The sequence below is a fragment of the Populus alba genome, chromosome 5, assembly GCF_005239225.2.
Source record: "Populus alba chromosome 5, ASM523922v2, whole genome shotgun sequence".
In the NCBI taxonomy this organism is placed as follows: domain Eukaryota; kingdom Viridiplantae; phylum Streptophyta; class Magnoliopsida; order Malpighiales; family Salicaceae; genus Populus; species Populus alba.
In genome coordinates, this window is record NC_133288.1 from 3854414 (window position 1) to 3875118 (window position 20705).

At 32.6% G+C, this 20705-nt stretch overlaps 2 protein-coding genes across 2 annotated transcripts; one reads left to right on the plus strand and one right to left on the minus strand.

Annotated features, from left to right (window-relative positions):
• Positions 1 to 5546: 5546 nt before the first annotated feature.
• LOC118051503 (auxin-induced protein 22B) lies at positions 5547 to 7101 on the minus strand. Its single transcript, XM_035062173.2, has 4 exons — positions 6736 to 7101; positions 6318 to 6520; positions 6104 to 6203; positions 5547 to 5985 (listed from the first exon to the last, which is right to left on the minus strand). The coding sequence occupies exons 1-4, from the start codon at positions 6960 to 6962 to the stop codon at positions 5910 to 5912; spliced, it is 606 nt and encodes a 201-aa protein (XP_034918064.1). The 5' UTR covers positions 6963 to 7101; the 3' UTR covers positions 5547 to 5909.
• A 9521-nt stretch (positions 7102 to 16622) lies between these two features.
• Positions 16623 to 19300, plus strand: LOC118051502 (auxin-responsive protein IAA14). The gene is made up of 5 exons (XM_035062172.2): positions 16623 to 17107; positions 18177 to 18412; positions 18512 to 18647; positions 18777 to 18838; positions 18949 to 19300. The coding sequence occupies exons 1-5, from the start codon at positions 16830 to 16832 to the stop codon at positions 18984 to 18986; spliced, it is 750 nt and encodes a 249-aa protein (XP_034918063.1). The 5' UTR covers positions 16623 to 16829; the 3' UTR covers positions 18987 to 19300.
• The last annotated feature ends 1405 nt before the right edge of the window (positions 19301 to 20705 follow it).

Below are 20705 nucleotides of genomic sequence, written 5' to 3' on the forward strand. Positions count from 1 at the left end.
ACTTCTTTAAGAGTTTTATTTTTATTAAAGAAAGTTAAAATATGAGTTGATTTGATAAACCAAGATCAACTTGCTTGCTTATATTTATTGGTAATGTGATATATAATATGTTTTTAATTAAAAACTATTAAATTAAATAATATTTTTTAATATTTAATATCAATATATAAAATTATTAAAAAAAATTAATTTAATATTTTTTTAGATAAAAATCACTTTAAAAAATATAAAAACAATTATCGTGTTTTTTATATATTATGTTGTTGTTATCTAAATAACTCGTGTTTGGCGATGTCAATATCTTCAAATTATGTATTCAGACACGACTACACGTTTTGGACATGGTTTCCAACATAGTATATATATATACATGCTTGATATACACCATATTATAATATCTACTGCATAAGTCAGAATTTGTCTCTGCATTACATATGTAATTTATCATTAACTGACAACAATACTAAGGAGGCTGAGTATCTTCATGCGGCTACCATGGATTCTAGCCAAACCTCCTGATGATGGCGTTAATACAGGACAACCGTCTTCGTTCCAAGAGGGCAGGATCTCGTTCAAAGATAAAGTCCTGGGCAATAGGACTCCACTTTCAGTTAAAGACTCTGGGCATCTGCTAGAATGGAATTTAGCAAGGATTGAGTATGACAATGGAAACAGGCTGCTGCCTAGAATTCACATTGACGATGGACTTTTTAATGATCTTTGCTATCCCTGGCATGATTCCTTTATCATCAAACTTATTGGTAGGAATTTTGGATACTACCAACTGAACACTCGCTTGAAAAGGTACATGGAAACTGACCGGAGGCTTTGAGCTCATGGAAGTGGATAATGGTTTCTTCATGGTCAAGTTCGACCTTGAGGAGGATCGAGCTAAAGTGATTAGTGGAGGCCCATGGATGGTTCTTGATCATTGCAATTAGCAGTGAGTCAATGGTTCTGACTTTGTGTCATCTTCAGCGAGGATCAATCGAACAATGGTTTGGATTCGTAACCTGGTTTTCATCTCTTGTTGGCAATGGCGTCAGCTATTGGCAATCCTATAAGAGTTGATATGAACTGGTATAATATTGAATGCGAGGGGCTTCGTATTATTTGTGGGATTTATGGCTGCTATGGACGCTTAGGAAGAGCTTGTCCGATGGAGAATGTGTCAGAAGCCGTCGTGCCAGAGGCGGAGATGCATGTTTCAGAGTCACAAGCGGCGGAAGCATCAGGTACGGTATCCAGCCAATCTATTGTAACAGATACAATGAAATCAGCTGGACCTAGCAAGGTTCACGGGGAATGGTTAACCATTACTAAGAAGAAAAAAGCTAAGGGAGATAGGGGGATCATAAAATTCAACAAAGTCTAGAGGACCTATTTCTGTGTTGGATAGCAGGACTAATTTACCTCATCTAAGGCCTGGAATCAAATTAAAGAAGAGACGGGCTAGACGTGAAGACTCGGATGGAACTTGGTAAGAAGGTATCATCCCACTTTCATCATCCTGCTTGAGACTCATGTCAGTTTTGTGAAGGTGAAAAAATTCTATGCTGAGATTGGCTACTCGCCCGTGGCCATTGCCGATGCTCAGGATCATGCAGGAGGCGTATGACTACTCTCATCTACTACTGCTTTATCTACTTCTATTATTGATGTTACTAACCAATGTGTTAGTACAGTTCAGATATCCTTGGGTGGGAACTTGTGGTATCTCTCTGCTATTTATGCTTCTCCCATCCCCAGTTCCAGATTTCAGCTTTAGGAGTATCTGCGTTCGATGAAGGATAATGTTCAGGGTCCCTGGGCTCTCATGGGAGACTTCAATGAAATCACGTCTCCAGCTGAGAACAGTGGGGGCTTATTCTCTTGATCCAGGGCGTCTAAATTCCTTCACTTGATGGCTACCTGCAACCTGGTTGATCTGGGATATCAGGGGCCGGGGTTCACTTGGCACTGTCACATCCATGGTGGTCGGTATTTGGCTAAAAGTCTCGATAGAGCCTTATCAAATCTTGAATGGCACATAACCTTTCCCGAAGCATTTGTGGAGAACTTATGTCTTCTCTATTCTGACCATAATCCGATTATTCTGCGATTTAGTAGAAAGCAGGCCAGGGCTGGTGGTGGACCTTTCAAATTTGAAGAGGCTTGGACTCCCCATCCCAGTTACCAAGAACTTGTCAGTAATGCTTGGGGGAGAAGTGACCATAACGTTCTTCAAGGTCTTCAAGAAGTTCGTCAGGACTCTATTGACTTCAATAAAAACATTTTCGGTAACATTTTCCAGCGGAAAAGAAGGCTTGAAGCAAGGTTAAACGGTATTCAGCGTTGACTAGAAAGCTATGTGGATGAGGCTCTTCTATCCTTAGAGCGTCGGCTTCGTAAAGACTACAATTTAGTCCTTCAATAAGAAGAGCTCCTCTGGTTTCAGAAATCTAGAGAAAAATGGGTTAGCCATGGTGACAGGAATTCTAATTTCTTTCATGCTCATACCACTATCCGAAGAAGGTGAAATCGTATTAATGAGCTTTTCATAACAGATGGGGTTTGGTGTTCAGATAATTCGAAGTTGCAAGACGAGGCTCTCCTTTTTTACAATAATCTCTTCCGTTCGGCTGAACCAATGCGTCGGGATAATATGGAGGGGGGGCCATTGTCAATTCTATCTTCCCGTGGTATTAGTAACCTTCAGAAACTTGTGTTTTGTCCATGATGAGGTTTATTCGGCCCTAACAAGCATGGGGTCCTATAAAGCTCCAGGAAAAGATGGCATTCAACCTTTATTCTTTAAGCAATATTGGTATGTTATGGGAGATGATGTCTGGGATCCAGTTCGATCAGCATTTGTACAATATGGTTCCTTTGATTCAGATCTATCTGAGACCTTGATTGTCTTAATTCCAAAAGAGGAGAGGCGGTCAACTACTCTTAAGCAGTTTCGCCTTATTAGTCTCTGCATTGTGATCTATAAGGTAATCACTGAGGTTCTTGCTAACATGCTCTAACCTTTCTTAGATAATCTCAAGAGGTAATGAATTTTATACACCAATCGAGAAGCAAGAAATAGTGTTCCCACAAACAAGCTACTGTTCAAGCGCAACATCATCTCAGACCCTCTTTGCAGTAGATGTTCATATATAGGAGATAGAGAACAATATACATTGTTTAAGAGACTCTGTTTTTCTAGACAAGTCGGGGCTTCTTTGGGAATCACGAACTGTCATAGCTTCTGGGGAGCAGACATCATTACATGGATCACAAATCTTGCAACAAGTGGCGTATCTGTTACTTTCCCGGCAGGATTGTGGTTTATGGAGGCCGCGAGATACTATAAATACAGTGGGGATGTCTGGCTTTTGCGGCAGATTAGCTACCTAGCAGCTGATTTCCACGCAGCCCGGGAAACTACTGATAACAATTGTGATCTCACAGAATCAGATGCAGTTTAAGTTAGATGTGGATGGAAGCTCTCTTGGGAATGGAGATGGTAGATGCTAGTGGGTTTCTCAGTTTTTGCAGGTTACAGTACAAACCTTCTTCCAGAACTATTGTCCCTTAAACATGGTTTTGCTGGTTGCTTGGAATCAAGGTAACAAGATTTCTTCTTGTAATTCAGATTTCTTGGAAGAATTACGCCTAGTGTATGATGATCATACTCAATTTCATCACCTTGGGGCAGTTATTATGGACATCAAAGATATTTTAGTCAGGAAGGTTTCTATCCATGCATCATATATACGTTAAGAGAAGCTAACTCGTACGTTAAATTGTGATACTAAAGAATTTAGGAATAAAAAAAAAATAATAAAGAATTAAGGGTTAAATTATAAAAAATGAAAGTTTGAACATGTATCATTTCAATTAAACTTGTGTTTCATTTCAATATAAGGAAGTGTTTGTTTCTGCGTTTGTAACTGCGTTTTGACAAATTTCAAATTTTTTTTTTTTTTTTTTACTAAAATTGAGTTACGGTTGTACTTTTTGGATCGTTTTGATGTGCTGATGTCAAAAATGATTTTTAAAAAATAAAAAAACATCATTTGCATGTATTTCGGCACGAAAAGCTATTTGAAAAGCAACCGCTACCACACTGCCAAACACGCTCTTAATACTTCAACCGAATATGTTAAAGGAACAAATTAATTAATTTGAATTAAAACCCAATCAAGGCTTCCACCACATATTTCAAACATGTTGTCGAGGCTTCAGCCAAATGTTTAATTTTAGAGTTGATTAATTTCTGTTTATTTTTTTATTTTAAAAATATTTTTAAAAAAAAATTATTTTTTTATTTTTTTTTCAAATTAATATTTTTTTTATGTTTTCAGATTATTTTTATTTGCTGATATTAAAAATAATTTTTAAAAAATAAAAAAAATATTATTTTAATACATTTCTAAATAAAAAACACTTTAAAAAACAACCGCAATCACACATCCAAACCATTCATAATAATCATAATTTATTAAGAACTCAATTTATTTTTAAAAAAAAATAGATCGATAAGATGATAGTTATCGGCCATTCAATATTATAAATTCACTTATTTTATTTGTTCGAAAATATCTTTATTTTTATTTTTTATTATAAGCATAGGTTACATGTTACAAAGGTATAAATAATTATCAAATATTCCCAACATCAAAGTGATCTACATTTTTTTCACATGGAAATTGTTCCGAGCACACATATATTAATTAGTAGATTGCACTGCCCATGGCATGTCCTTTTGTATTGTTCCCATTCCTCAAAGCTTTTCTACTATGGACAAAAAAAATAAAATTATGTTCACGTTATGGAAGACAAAGAGAATCCAATTTTCATCCCTTATGGTACGTAATGATGGAACATGGTTTATCAATATTTTTTAAAAAAAAAAAATTTATTAATATTTAATGGATTTGTACATTATGTTAAGACTATCCTAGGTCAACCAGCCTAGCATCTTGTGATCCAAATATCAAATCTAGTTTTGAAAATTATTTGGGCTCGGGCTTATGACTCAAGCCCAACACCTAATTCTTTAGAAATTTTTACTCAACCTTGACTTCTATAATATTCATATGAGATATATTTATTTATATGACTTATTATTTTTTTATTATATTATAACTGAGATATATTTTTTTTTATTAATATTTATGTAAAAGATGTTTATTTTTTATTAATATATATGTAAAAAATATTTATTTATCATTAATATTATAAAAATAGAATGATTTTTCAGTCTTTTTATTCAAATAAAAAGATATAAAATTCATGAGGTATAAATGCTAATAAACCATTAGGATAAAACAATTTATAATTTTTTTTTATTCTTGACGTATATATATATAACACCATTTTTTTTGCAAATCATTTATTTCATAACAAACTTTGTTCTTAGAATGTAATGTTTATATATATATAACATTAAACATACAAGGGTTAAAAAGGTGTTTTGCATTTATTAGAATTCTTACATCGGATTACTACCTTCGTCTGGTACGGAGAATGGATCTTATAGCATGAAAACTTAATTAAGCCTTTCATTTCATTGGTAGATGGAAAAAACTTGTGACCATATATATATATATATATATATATATGTATTTCTCTGTACAATTGCATTCCAAAAGCAGATATGCTAACTATACAAGAAGATCTGTAATCTCCTAGTTAACAAACCCTTTTAAAATCCTCTATTACATGCTATCGATCCCATAAAAGGAAAGCTACAGATCCAGTTTCTTTCTTCATGCAACAGGTCCATAATTTATATTTCTTCCTGGATCGATCGAGAGGAGTCCAAGCTAGCTCAGAGTAGTGCACCTGATCTAGTCTTCATAATCAAGGAGATGGATTCTTTTCAGATCATCTCTTCGATCGATCCATCTTGTGTTAAGATCGTTGCATGTGAGGCTTTACACAGCGCAACCCAAGCCTCTAGCCTCCGACTCTTTCATGATTCTTAGCCTCTTGCATGAATTGATGAACATTCTGTACTTTGAGAAAAAAATATTTGTAAGTTTAAGTAAACGAGATATTGGAGTAATTAACTAACTAATTAATTAATCACTGGTGCAATTAATTTAAGAGCGACAGAAGAGGAACTTACTCCCATGGAACATCTCCAACCAGCATCCAATCGCCATCTTTATCTTCATATGTTGGTACATATTCTGATCCATTATAGCCTTCCCTTTCAGAATACTCACCTGAGAAAAAATGTATTTAATTTAATTTAATTTCACACACTTATAGCTCTCATTAATTAAACTAATTTCTTCACAATGTTTTGTAAGTTAATTTTAGGGGGGGGGGGTGCTCACCAACTTTGAATTTGAACATTTCTTCTACGACCTCGAGGAGCTCTGGATATCCTTTGTAGACCTTCAAATCAATCTTTCTAAGATAAGGAGCTCCATCCATGCTAACTTTCACGTATAGTCCAGCAGCTTCAGCCTCTAGTTTCTTTGATTGGAGACAGTTTTTCCTGTAAGATCTGATTGGTGGCCACCCTACCACTCGAGTCCTATAAAATCACACAGATCCGCCCTATAATCAGTCCATTATTCAAAACCATGCACGCCCAACCCTAAAACATCTTACAATCACCAAGTTAAACCCCTAAAAAACCAGACTAGAAGGGATAAACAAGAGCATATATAGCTAGCTAACATGTTTTGATACATTTCATGTAGACCTGTGGTGTTTTCTCGTGTTGAAGTACAGAAGCTGGCAACTTACTTGGTGGGTGGAGCAGTTTCCTGTTCATCGCTTTTTTTGTCATTTGAAGACACGCTAGAACTTTCGCTTCTTGCTGCAGAGTCTTCATTCATGTCAGGCAATGATCTTTTGTTGCTCTTGGTAACATTTGAGTTAGGTGTTTGCTTCTCCAACTGTTCTGTGGCAGTGCCCGGTAGGCCTAATCTGAGCTCCGTCGCCTCGAGGTTAAGATCTCTCTCAAATTCCATACTTCTCTTTTCTTTGTTCAACGATCTTTGGACGTAAACTGAAGCTTGTTCCTCTTCTGAAATGGTAGCAAATTAAACCTTCTGTATTTCCTGTGTGGTTGTAATTGCACTTGAGAGGGTTGAAGGAAATGCATATGTATTTTATAGATGCAAGTTGACCAACGAAATTGAAGACAACGGACAGTATTGTTTGGGGGAAAGAAAAACAATATTATCTCCATCCCTCGTGGCGCGTGGATAACATATTATTATTAATCAATCATGTTTCTATTTTCTTTTACATTCCTTTTATTTTAGTAACTGTTACATAATTCGTGACATTAAATATGGTCTAACATGGCATTTCAATCTCGAACCTTAAATACGTGAAAGTTAATTGAAATAGGTTTGATTTAAAAAAAAAAACAATCAAATAGCATTTTTTTAACTATTTAAAATTTTAAAATAATATTATTTTAATTAATCTGAATTGACTTAACTAACTCGTAATTTAAACATTAAACTAAGTAATATAACATGTAAGGTTTAATTATTTTGATTTATAAGGCTTCTTGATAGGTGAATAAATTAGATTATTAAGGAATCTATACATATCAATGGCAAGATTAAAAAAAAAAAAAAAACCATTATATGTATAAAACATGTAGGTTGTGTTTGTTTACGTTGTCATGTTGTTCTTTTTAAGAATTTTAAATTTGTTTTCCTTCAAATTATTTTTTAATTGTTTTGATATGCTGATGTCAAAAATAAATTTAAAAAATAAAAAATATATATTATTTTGATATATTTTTAAATTAAAAATATTTTGAAAAGTAACCGCTATTACAGTATTAAAAATTACCATAGAGTAATTCGTTAGTTGTTGCAATAAATATTTCCCTAGTAAAATACATGTAGAAATTTGATAATTATTTTATCTAAATATTAGAATTTTAATCTTTTTAAGTGCAATGATTCATATTCCAAAAAGCAAAGACTACTCATTTCTTTTTCTTTTTTTTTTTCAACAATGAAATTATGATGTTTACTTGCATTTGGGTTTTATTTTATTTTAAAAAAAAGAGAGATTTGGTGGGGAAAGTGGACTACAAACACCCTAAAAAGAGAGTGGATTAAGAGCATTGGAGAAAGGAATCTCAAATTTGAACATGGGCAGCTAATTGTGTTAGTCACATGAACAGCAAAATAGATAAAGTTGTCATGACATTTAGGGGACAGGTTGGGGACAAAGCTGAGCCGCCCACATTGAATACCGTGTCTCTCAAATGAGCGGTCAGGATGCATGGAAGGATTCCGCGGGAAGGAATGAGGAGCATTGGATTGATCAAGAGTGGAGGTTGGGTGCAGCCCATGTGTGTTGGGCCCACATGGGTTGTCGTCGACGGGCAAGGCATGGTGCGTGTGGGTGAGACCCTAGGGCTCTTTAAATCTGGTCGTTAGATTCGGGGGAGTTGAAGCTATTTTGCATATTTACATGTGAAGCCATTGCTTGCATTGAGGAACGCTTCTTCATATTAATACAAAATTCGAAAACCATATGGGTCAATAATCCACCTCTCAGATTAATATTTAAAAGAAAAAATATATTTAAAAGAAGACTAAAAACCAGACCGCCTCTTTCTCCTAAATCTCATTTAGGTGATCAAAAAAGTTGGTTAATTATACATCACTACTAATTGTCTAACCTAGAAAATAGTTTGGATTATCGAGTCAATTCATGAGCCAAAAAATTAACTTGAATTGATATTTTTTTATCAAATCAATGTTATTTCATTGTTTTTTAGAAAAGAAATAAGGATTGACCTGATCGAGTTTGAACTGAAAAATTTTAATTGGATCATTGTATTTTCCCGTTCACATTAAAACTAGCTTTAAGTCAAGTGTAGCAAGTCTTTCAAGTCAACTATTTAATTAAGGTTTTTTTTTTTTCATTTCAAATTAAAGCTAAAGACCTTGAGAATACCGAACGTTTCAAACCAATAAAAATCACACTATATCCTTTAGGAATGTGTTCATTTTTGTAATTGCGGTTAAGATTGAGATTTGGTATAATCCAATTATCCTCAAACTCAACCACAAAAAAATATTTTTTAATTTTATTTTATTGATAGATCTTAGAGCATGTTTGGCAATATGGTAGCGGTTGCTTTTTCAAATAATTTTTCATACCAAAATACATGCCAATAATTTTTTTATTTTTTAAAAATTATTTTTGATATCAACACATCAAAACGATCCAAAAAAATATAAACCACACTTAATTTTAATAAAAAAAAAAAAAATTGGAGGGAACACGGTTTGCACCACGTTACCAAACACTACCTTGGACACAAACCTTAACCTCAAGCCCAACTAATACTGCCTGAAACGACATTTGAATATATGAAAGTAGGGTAGCTTGCCGATGTCAAATTGCCAAGCTAATCACAAGTAATTGGGATTTGGATAAGATTTAATTAAGCCTTGCTCCCATGAAACATTCAGTGTCAATGAAAAGCAACAGGGACTCTTAGTTGCTTTGCCAAGTCATAGAGATAACACCTCATGGATAAATTAATTAATGTTTATAGATATTTACAATTTTTTTTAAAAAAAAGGGATTGAGTGGATAAGCTTCAAATCAGTCTGGAAAAGACTCCAGTACTGATACATTAGATATGGATAAAAAACACAGCCACTAATTTATTTCTTTATATATATATATATATATATATATATATATATATATATATTAAAGAAATAAAATAAATTAGTGGCTGTGTTTTTATCCATATCTATATTAAACTCAGCTTGTTTAGGCTAGTGGATCATGACATAACTAATTTAGTTTTTTCATCCTGATCTATGTTTGAAAACACTTTACATGGAGTTTGACTGGATTAAAAAGCGTTGATTGAGAGTTTAATTGTTTTTTTAAAGTGTTTTTTATTTGAAAATATAATAAAATAATATTTTTTATTTTTAAAAAATTATTTTTAATATCAATATATTAAAATGAATTAAAAACATCAAAAAATATTAATTTAAAAAAAAAAAATAAAATCCTTTTAAAAATATTTTTGAAACGTAAAAAAATAAACATGGCATAAATTGATAAGTTTATTCATAATCAGGCAAAACTTAATTAAAAACTAATTTAATTATTTTTTTAAAAAATATATATTATTTTAATTGTTTTTAATAAAATTAAAATAAAAATTAATTCAAATTACAGTGATTTGGATCTTGAACGGGATATGAATAAGAAAAAAATTAACAAGTCCATACAATTTAGTAAACTATAGACCAATTAATGAAGTATTTTTCTTATGATTTATGGCCGTTTATTCTGGGCACGAATAGTTAAAGTTTTCGGTTCATGCTAGAAAAAAGTTGATCATTTCTATTTACATGGCACCGACACGTCAATCCTAAATGGTCCTAATGTATCGAACCAAATTAGGAAAAAATCATGTGATTTGGGTATGGAGAATTCTAAAACCTCATCCTGTTTTTATTTCATGTTTTTATATTTTTTAAAAAATTATTTTATTTTTTATTTTTTCCTTACCTTAATTTTTTTTAATCATTTTAATATACAATGATCAAAAATAATTTTTTTAAAAAATAAAAAATAATTATTACTACACTCCAAACACACATTAGGTATGATTCTTTGCTTTATTGCACCCACCAGCATAAGAACAATTAATATTTTTTTTATTTTTGTGTTTTAAAAGTATTTTTTTTTAAAAAAAAAAGCTTTTATTTTACTTTTTACTCTAAATTAATATATTTTTAATATAATAATATTAAAAATAATTTTTTAAAAATATTTAAAATATTTATTTTAAAAATAAAAAATATTAGTACTGTAATTATACAAGAAGAGACACAAACAGTTTGAAAAACACTTTCTTAAACCGCATAACCAAACACTCATTTAAACTGATAATTTTGGAACAGCAGGGAGACACGGAGGGTCCACTACTCTGGTTGATCTATGACACTGCATTATGAGCATTTTCTCCGGTGTCTGGTTAGGGTCTCTCCTCCAATCATGGCCTGCCAGCCTGGAGCCCCCCTTTCAATTAGCATCGACCAGATGGGTCCCTTGAAAGCCACCTCCAGCTAATAATGATTCTTCTTTAATTTCCATCATTTTTTTATTCTCCAAAAGCCCTTCGTTTTTCTTATGCTTTAATTTGCTACCCAACATCTTGACAGAATCTCAGTTTTTAATTTCATTCTAACGCGTATTTAGGGAATGACCCGTAAATCATGTAAATCAACCAAGTAATTAATTAATTAAGTTTTCTCTTCTTTTCATTTATGATACTTTTTAAAGTCTATTAAAAAACCCAGTGATTGGTTGAACCGATCTCTATTTCAAAAAATATAAAAATATAAGTTCAGCTTTTAAAAAGGGCACTTGTTAGAAGGGATCTCCTCTCATGCTCCTCGCCGGAAAAAAAGATCATGTAAACCTAGCTAAAGTTCTGGTATATTTTGTGTATAACAGTCAACAGCCTAAACTCATGGCCGCCGCTGTTTAGAAAGAAACCGGCCGTTTCTGCAAGAATATAGTATACAAAGACCCATATAAATCTCAGATTTAAATAAAGATTGTCCAATGTGCGCAAGCATCGACTATAGAACATGGATTCATAAATCAAGATGTTTTTTACGCAATTCAAGGGAAATACACTGAACAGTTTCGGCTCTTGGCGCATCAAATTCATTGTAAAAACCCTATCCATTACGAGTCCAAGATTAAATTCAAGATTCATGCACCTGCTATTGATCAGCCATGCGTATCTGTTGTTGTTCTCATATATATATATATATATATATATATATATATAAAAACCATCACTGCCTGTCAATAAAATCTTGTCAGAGTACGAGGGAGACAATCCACTCGTGAACTTAACTCGGCCACGTTCAAGATTTAGATGTACGTGTGGGGGATTTTGATAAGAAATGTTTTGAGAAAGTGATCTGTATCCTATCTCAACGATCATAGTCCTTGTCATTATATTACAGTTGTGTTTATAATAATTTTTTTTAAAATATATTTTTTACACCAACATATCAAAATAATATAAAAAAATAAAAAAGCTTAATTTAAAATATTTTTTTTAATACAAAAACAAATCGGTATAAAGCTAGCAATTAGACAGATATAATAAATAATTATCATGCTCGTTATGCATAATCCAATAACCTGCACTTAGAGTGACAATTCAACTGTTCTTGATTAAGATTGGCGATAGGGTTTATCTGCAAAGCTTGAAATCGAGATACGTTGCCGTATGGATTTGTCCCATGCAATCCAGAAGAATCAAGTTTCGATGCTTCTGTCTCATGGCCCCAGATTCACCGAGATTTATTAAGTGATTTTTCTAGAATAATTACCGAGCAATTTAGTCATCATCGATCAAAAACCCTGAAATTTACTTGCAATATTACCAGCAAGCATCATCAACAACCGTTATATTTTAGGCTAGAAATTAATCATAAGATCAGTGATGCAGCAGTTGGTCACTTGGCAAAAATGGACGGAAGAAGAAAGGTATGGATCAAACCAATATATATATATATATTGGCAATAAATGTATACGAAGTGTGGATCTGGGGCCGTATGGTAACTGTTAATAAAACAGTTTACTTGAGCATATAGTAACATGGTGGGCATATTCCTCAGTATAAAATTCCGCTTAGTTTAAGGTCACTTAATGATATAAATTCATGACTCGCTAAGGGTTTTTAATTAAATTCAACAAGAAAAGTTATTCAACCAGTAAAACGTGATGTATTTTTTTGGGCTATATATTTGTTGGTTTTTTTATGTGTTTGTTTTCTGTTTTTGTGATTTTTTTTTTCTTTCATATATCTTGTTATTTGTTACTTTCTGGTTAGTCTTTTTAATATATCGATCTTTTCCAAAAAAACACTGGTAAAACTTGATTGATCTAATTAAGTTTTTTAATAATATAATTCAATCGAAGCAACTTTAAAATTAAAAAATATACAATATTTTAATAAAAATAATTTATTTAACTTGATATAATTCACATGTTTACCCAATAAACTACACTTCTTTTAATCGATTCCAAAGCAGGTCTTACAACTATTATTCGAGAGAGAGGAATTTTTTTAAGGGACTATTTGAGGAACGCGATCCAACCCATATTCTTAAACATTTTGAATTTGTTTTTGCTTAAAATTAATATTTTTTAGTGTTTTGGATCGTTTTGATGTGCTGATATCAAAAATAATTTTTAAAAAATAAAAATAAAATTATTTTAATATATTTTTAAGTTAAAAATACTTTAAAAATCAACCATAATCACAATCTCAAATCCATCTTAAGATGAGAGTATGGACCCCAAATATGGTACTTCTTTTTTTTTGTAAGGATAAGGGTTTCTGATTGAATCCGCGTTTGTAAATTGTAATATAACTGCTTGGGCCTTGTGGTTAGATAGAGGAAGGGAAATTAAACTGACCTAATATCGTCCACACGCGTGATGTCTCTCATGGATATGGACAGTGCTTCCTACCTACGGTGTTCCAACCTGTGATAGCTCACACGTGTTCAGGTCCAGTGAAGGTGACAGTGGACTTTTGTTTGGTGGTGGTGGTGGTGGCGGGTACGGCGGACCCCGCCCACACGAGGGGACATCTGAGTGTTGGGACTGGTTGGCATGGGGTTTGATCACCCTTCTCTCTTATTTTATTTGTTTGGACTGTGGAGTAGAGGGCAAGTCCCTTTCTTCCCTAGCTTTCTGTGTTTTGTCAACTTTTGGGGGCATTATAATTCTCATCTATCTGCTTGTGGGCTACGCCATGATTGGCCATCGAGCACCATCACACCAAATTCACAAGCTACTCGGCTTGCTTTTCTTTTGCTATAAAACTTTAGATTGGTCGATGGATTTCTTCTGCTTAATAATTCAATGGAGCCCTTTAATAATTCTCTTCTGTTCAAGTTCATGATACTTTGAAAAATAGCTTGAGTCGATTTATTAATTAATTAAAACTCGAGTCCATCGTTGTCGGAGAAGACATCAATCTTTATTTTCCGGTATATTCTCGGCAATATTATTCCACGGTGAATATTCTGTAAATGTCTAAATAATTGTTCATATACTGCGTTGTTAATCAATGCTCGAAAAACCGCTTGGCATCTTGAGCTTTCCGTTTGAGAAATCTTGATATATATGAGAAAATTAAATTAATTAGCTCAACGACTAAAGACATTAGTTTATTGTATTTATCTCTGAATTTTTTTATATTTTCACCGTAAAGCATGCCTTATATCGAGACTAATTTCATTGCTGAGTTGACAGGATTAATGATTGAACTCGGAATATCCATGCAAAAACATGATGAATTGTTTTTCAATGGGAACATTGCCCATTGTTTTTCCCTTTTCTTTTCTCCGTCCAGATAAATTGACAAATCTTGCTTGTTTTCTAGTGCTCCACGATCAACCGGCCTGTATTTTGATTGGATTGAAGCTCCTTCTAGAGCAGCAGAAAATCATCATCTAGCTAGTTTGTGGAAAATGAAAAAAATAAAATAAACATTACTACATAGAAGCTGGGAGCAATCAATACGTAAAGTCATGCAAATTCGTAACTTGTTTGTTTTTATATTTTAAAAAAAAATTTAAATATATTTTTTTAATTTTTTCAAATCGTTTTGATATACTAATATTAAAAATAATTTTTTTAAAAAAATTAAATTATTTTAATTATTTTCAAACAAAAAAAATATTTTTAAAACAACCACAGGTCTATCATATAAATCCTCTCGTAGTTTGAAAATTTATTTTTGTTACTGATATATATATATATATATATTATATTTTATATATATTACCTTGCAAGAATTAAGTTTATACAGGCTCGATTCAGGGTTTTACTCTCAGGGTCTCACCGAGTAAATAACCAATAAATAAGCACTTAATTTTTCCATTGTCAAATCAATCTCTATCAAAACAATGATGCTTTTTTTTTTTTTTTTTTAATTTTTATTTTGATTCGATCAAGTTTGGTTTGGTTAATCAAATTATTAATTAATTTAGATATGCCTATATCAATATTAAAAATAATTCAAATTAAAATTTAGAAAATTAACATCTATCCCTTCTCCTAATATCTCCTATTAATGATGTGAAGTGGATTTGATTCCAATTTTGTCAAGATCATACACAAATTCATTGGGAGACCAGTTGAGTTATTCCAAGGCAATTTATTGTATACTTATTATTAAGTGGAAGATCATAAATAATTTTTATACATTATGATGCGTGTAAATGTGCACATTTTTTATAATTTTTGTTTTTGAAGCATGCCTTTTGTTCCTCTTTCTCTATCTAACATTAATTCCCTTTCTCTTGTACTATTTTTGTGATCGTTTAGTGGCACACATTGTTGCCATTATATGGAGGTGCTTTGAATGCTTACCACTGGAAGTGGAGACTGCATAACCTACGTGAAGATTGAAAAGATATTGAAGTAACCTTGGAATGACAGGGATACCTCCTTTTTTTCCAAATTGGAAATGATCTAATCTCACATATTGCATGCGCGCCGGCTGCACCTATATTCGGCAAATAGTTTTAAAATTCGGTTTTATCCGGAGAATTGATATAAAACCCAGTTGATTTAGGGTCAAAAGTAGGAGAAGAAAAAAACCGGGTGATTTAGTCAAAAATCTTAGTTAACCCAGCAAGACCCGGTAACAAACCATGTTTTTAGAGTGTGTTTGTTTTTTAGGTAGCTTTTGTGGCTGTGGTTTAAAAAAATAAGTTTAAAAAGTGTGGTTAGTTGGATTTAGATATGTGATTGGTAAAAATTGTTGTTGAAGTTTTTGTGTAACAAAAGCATACTAAAATGTTTTGTGAAAGTGTTGTAATAATTGTTTTTCAAAGTGTTTTTTACTTGAAAATGCATCAAAATAATATATATATTATATATATATATATATATATTATATTAGAGTATTAAAATAATTTAAAAACACCAAAACAATATTAATTTGAAGTAAAAAAATAAAAAATTCTCAAATTTTGTTGCACCGCAAACGCAAAGCAGGTGTAAAACAAATAGAGCCTTAAACAAAAACAATATCATTTTGTTTTACAAAATAAAAATTAGAGATCAACTCGGGATAATTCAAGTGACCCGATCAAAATTCATAACCTAAGTTTTACAAACAATTGTTTAACTAAATATTTTTAAAAAAATTAATTTTTTATATTTTTGTATGGTTTAGATGCGCTGATGTTAAAAATAATATTTAAAAATAAAAAATTATTATTTTTATTATTTAATAAATAAAAAAATTAAAAGACATCCAATACGAGACTGACAAACAATACCTAACATGATTTCGCCTTTTTTATACAAGTTGCAGTGCCAGCTTTCATATTTGCCTAAAATGGTGGAGCCTCAGGAAACAAAGTAAAAGGGCATACCAAAGCCAACATGGCCTGTCCACTCGCATAGCATTACCACAATCATTCTATCATTCATGACCTCACTTCCCCGACAATCCATGGGACTGTCCAGCGACCTTGACCGTACACGTGCCATCATCTGCACCCTCCAAAATCCCCCCTCACATCGTCCCAAGAACCATATATTACTGCTCCCTATTGCTACTTTGGCCCTTCTCGCACTATAAGCTTCTACTGTTGCTCCACCTTTATTACATGTGCATGCCATAAACCTCTCTACATCAAGATAATTAGTAGCAAGAAATTATTAGCATCGTCAACACGAAGACAAGGGGCGTAGAGAGAGAGAGAGAGAGAGAGAGAGAGAAGAGCGTTTGGTGCTTATTTTTAAGGACTGGAGGTTTTGTGAAGGATCGATGACCAGCGTAATGGGAGCAGAACCAGCTGGCACCTACAGCATGATGAATTTTGAAGAGACTGAACTACGCCTAGGGTTACCTGGAGGTGTTAGTAATGGAAATGATCCCGAGGCTGCAAAGAGTAATGGGAAGAGAGGGTTTTCAGAGACGGTTGACTTGAAGCTTAACCTTTCAACTAAAGATACTGGAAAGGATGGATCAGATCAGGAGAAAGTAGCGATGAAGGAGAAAGCTGTTGCTCCTCGCCCTAATGATCCTGCAAAGCCACCGTCCAAGTAAGCTTTTCTTTTCTTTTCATTTTTTTCTTCTCAATCACTCATGTTACTCATAGATAGTTAGCTAATATTGTGATTTATATTTTGCTAATTAAATATGTTATTTTTCTGAGCGCTAAAAATGCCCACCCACTTGTATGTTTACGTACGTATAATAGCGTCTCAGGTAAGCAAGAAGTTGATTTAATTAATTAATTATTTGAACTTGGCTAGTCGTACGTAATATTTAATTCAGATGAGCTAAAAACTTGGATTTAACGAATCATATATTCAGAGAATATATTGATGAATTAAAGATGTTTTTTTCACATAAAAATGTCTTCTCTTTCCCCTACCATCATCTTTTTCTTTTTTGCGTGTATTTATTATAAATAATTAATGTAATATTTAATATTATTTTATAGAAGAGTTGTAAGAAGATGTGCTCCACTGTTTCCTCCTCCTTAGCTGTATTTTTCAGGGCTTTGGCTTGTTGTCTGTAACGAAGGAAAAGAACAGAACATATGGAATCTTTACTCTTCTCGACACCCGAAAAAAAACACTAAGGATAGAGAAAAGAAAAAAGGATGGTCTGTTGTGAACGAAAATTCTCTGTTGTACGGAAATCCATTGTCTACCATAGTTTATATGATTTCCCCCCTTTCATGTCTTAACGAGCCATAAGAAATATTATAAAATTAGTGTATTGTACTTTCCTGTTTGTAAGAATTCCCTTTTTTTTTTTAAAAAAAAAAAAAAAAAAAACAGTAGCTGCGGCACTTTACATGATGCAAAGCTTGGGTTTGAGTTTAAAGGATGGACAGTATTTTCGGGCCAATCAAAATATTTTATTAAGTTAAATTATATTGTTTTTTAAAAAAAAAAATTAATTTAGATTTTGATTAAATTAATCAAATAGCTTAATATGATCAGATCAACCTTATATCTCTTATGAAATCAAGATTAAATCGGATTTAATAACTTTAGAGTTGATATTTACTATTTTCGTGTGAAATTAATTAATAGTTCTAATTAAGAGGGTTGATTATTAGAATCTTATGTTAAATCTGCATTTCAAATCAATTTTCAGGGCACAAGTTGTGGGTTGGCCACCCATCAGATCATTCCGTAAGAATGTCATGGCCGTCCAGAAGAACAGCAACGACGAGGGTGAAAAGGCCAGTAGCAGCGGCGCCACTGGTGCAGCTTTCGTTAAGGTTAGCATGGATGGTGCCCCATACTTACGAAAAGTGGACTTGAAATTATACAAGAGCTACCGAGAACTCTCTGATGCTCTAGGCAAAATGTTCAGCTCCTTCACCATCGGTAATCATTAATTAAGATGTTAAATGTATTTATAATTCCAATTCGATTATCAAGATTTATATAACACATGGATCTGAATAATTATCTTGCACATTAAAGGTAACTGTGGCTCGCAAGGAACGAAAGAATTCATGAACGAAAGCAAATTGATAGATCTTTTGAATAGTTCTGAGTATGTGCCAACTTATGAAGACAAGGATGGAGACTGGATGCTTGTGGGAGATGTTCCATGGGGGTAAGTTCTTAATTAATTTCTTTCATATATGTGGTCTTTAACCTCTTAATGATTACTGCATCGATCAAGACAACATTATTTGATCACTGAAACTAATTATAAATAACCAATTCTTCACTAATTTTGCAGAATGTTTGTCGATTCATGCAAGCGCTTGAGGATCATGAAAGGGTCTGAGGCCATCGGACTCGGTTAGTACAGACCTGCCAATATTACCATGCATCTATGAACTACATATACCTTGAGAATGGTACTATATAGTAAGATTAACATGAACCTTTCTTGATCTTTCTAATTGCAGCCCCAAGAGCTGTGGAGAAGTGCAAGAACAGGAGTTGAAGTGCTTTTTTCCCAGGTTAATGTGATGGTCAGCTGATCCCAACTGTCCACAAAGAAAAGGAAACATGCAGGCTCATTGAGCTTTGAAGCCTGGAAGTCTCTGCACCATGATTTTTCTTTTTTCTTTTTACATATATGTAGTAAGTCCAAGTATAAGAGGAAATATATTTGAAGGGATTTGTTAATTATAGCTAGCTAGGGGCATGAAGTAACAATAGAAGAAGAAGATGTGTTCGTAAAACTTCCTTTTATTCTGTATGATCATGTGTAATGTTTATTGTCTTGCTTAATAATGACCATTATTATTGTTTCTAGCTGGCTAGGTTGTCGAGAGCGTGTTCTGTCACTCTCCCACCATTTCTGTAATGGTGGCATGATGAGATTCTCTGCATTATATATACAAAATCCTTGGATCATCATGAGGAAGGGTTTTTAATTATGTGATTGGCTGAGGAGGAGATGAAGAGGATCCATGAAAAAAGTGATGAGGATGAGGAGCAAGGGCATGTGCTTGTTGTTGGGGAATTTATGCCATCCTTTATATTTTGTTGGCATATTGCTCCCACTTTGAACCGCCGAAAGTCGCCAGTTGGACGAAGATGGGAAGAAATAACTTTAGTATATTTTGTTACATAAAGTTTGTACTGTGAAACAACTTTTTTTAAAAAAAAGAACTTTTTTTTTCAATTTTTTTTATGTTAATGTACTTCCACAAATTTAAAAATGTGTCTAATAGTTTTCATGTGTTAATATCAAAAAAAAAAAAAATTATTTTAACACATTTGATTTTAAATAAAAAATGCTTTTATATAAAACACTTTACACAATAATATTAAACACACTAAAGCTATATAATTATGAGATTTTAAAAATATTTGGATTGATTATTTATCTAACATAACATTATAGTCTTATCAAACGATCAGAAATTCAAATAGTTTTGTATTTTATTGTCTTTTAAAGGGACTTGTTTCTGGGACAAATATATTTTCCTTTGGGCTTCCATTCCAAGTGGATTTAGTATAATTTACAGTGGCATACATCCGATCGATAATTCGATAAACAAGATCATTGACATTGCTTTTTTTTTTTTTAAAAAAAAATAAATTATATGTTTTGCCAACGTTTAATGATGCTAATACAACGAGCCAAAAAAGAAATGTTAAAAGAAAGAAATTGAAACTTTGCCTTTTGTCAGAACTTGGAGTTGATGAAATTGGTTGGATTCATGTGTGTGTAAGATTTCCATCAAAGAACTAGGGATTTGTGAACTTGTCTTGTCCTCTTTAAAAATTCTTAAACCCGTAATTAACTCCATGAGGGTATCATGTTCTCTTCTACTTATTCGTTAATTTGTTTTTTGTTACAAGAGGGGCCAAAAAGGTCCCAAGCACCCTTTTATTTTGAAAGCATCGATCATGAATCTCTTCCTTTTGATCTCTCCAACATTAAAGTCGGGATTTGTAGGATTTCTCATCTCCTTTCAAAGATTCTTGAAGCCAATACCTTGAGGTGTGTGTGTGTGTGTCTATATATATATATATATATATTGAAAAATCTCCCCATCTTTAGTAAGTGTCTATTTGTTTAAGCACAACTTCACTGTCTCGGATCAGACAAAATCACACTAATCCTTCGAAGATGTTTACATTTGCTTTTGTTTTGTGTTTTTAATGGAGAAAATTATCATATAAATACATTCTAGCTGCTACAATTAGT

What these genes read in the sequence shown, in the direction of transcription:
- LOC118051503 (XM_035062173.2), bottom strand. Translation starts at nt 6,962, where the DNA reads ATGGAATTTGAGAGAGATCTTAACCTCGAGGCGACGGAGCTCAGATTA. An exon ending in GAAACTGCTCCACCCACCAA is followed by an intron (nt 6,521 to 6,735) that starts GTAAGTTGCCAG and finishes GTGATTTTATAG; the next exon opens with GACTCGAGTGGTAGGGTGGC. An exon ending in GTTGGAGATGTTCCATGGGA is followed by an intron (nt 5,986 to 6,103) that starts GTAAGTTCCTCT and finishes CTCAAAGTACAG; the next exon opens with AATGTTCATCAATTCATGCA.
- LOC118051502 (XM_035062172.2), top strand. Translation starts at nt 16,830, where the DNA reads ATGACCAGCGTAATGGGAGCAGAACCAGCTGGCACCTACAGCATGATG. An exon ending in CCTGCAAAGCCACCGTCCAA is followed by an intron (nt 17,108 to 18,176) that starts GTAAGCTTTTCT and finishes ATCAATTTTCAG; the next exon opens with GGCACAAGTTGTGGGTTGGC. An exon ending in GTTCAGCTCCTTCACCATCG is followed by an intron (nt 18,413 to 18,511) that starts GTAATCATTAAT and finishes TGCACATTAAAG; the next exon opens with GTAACTGTGGCTCGCAAGGA.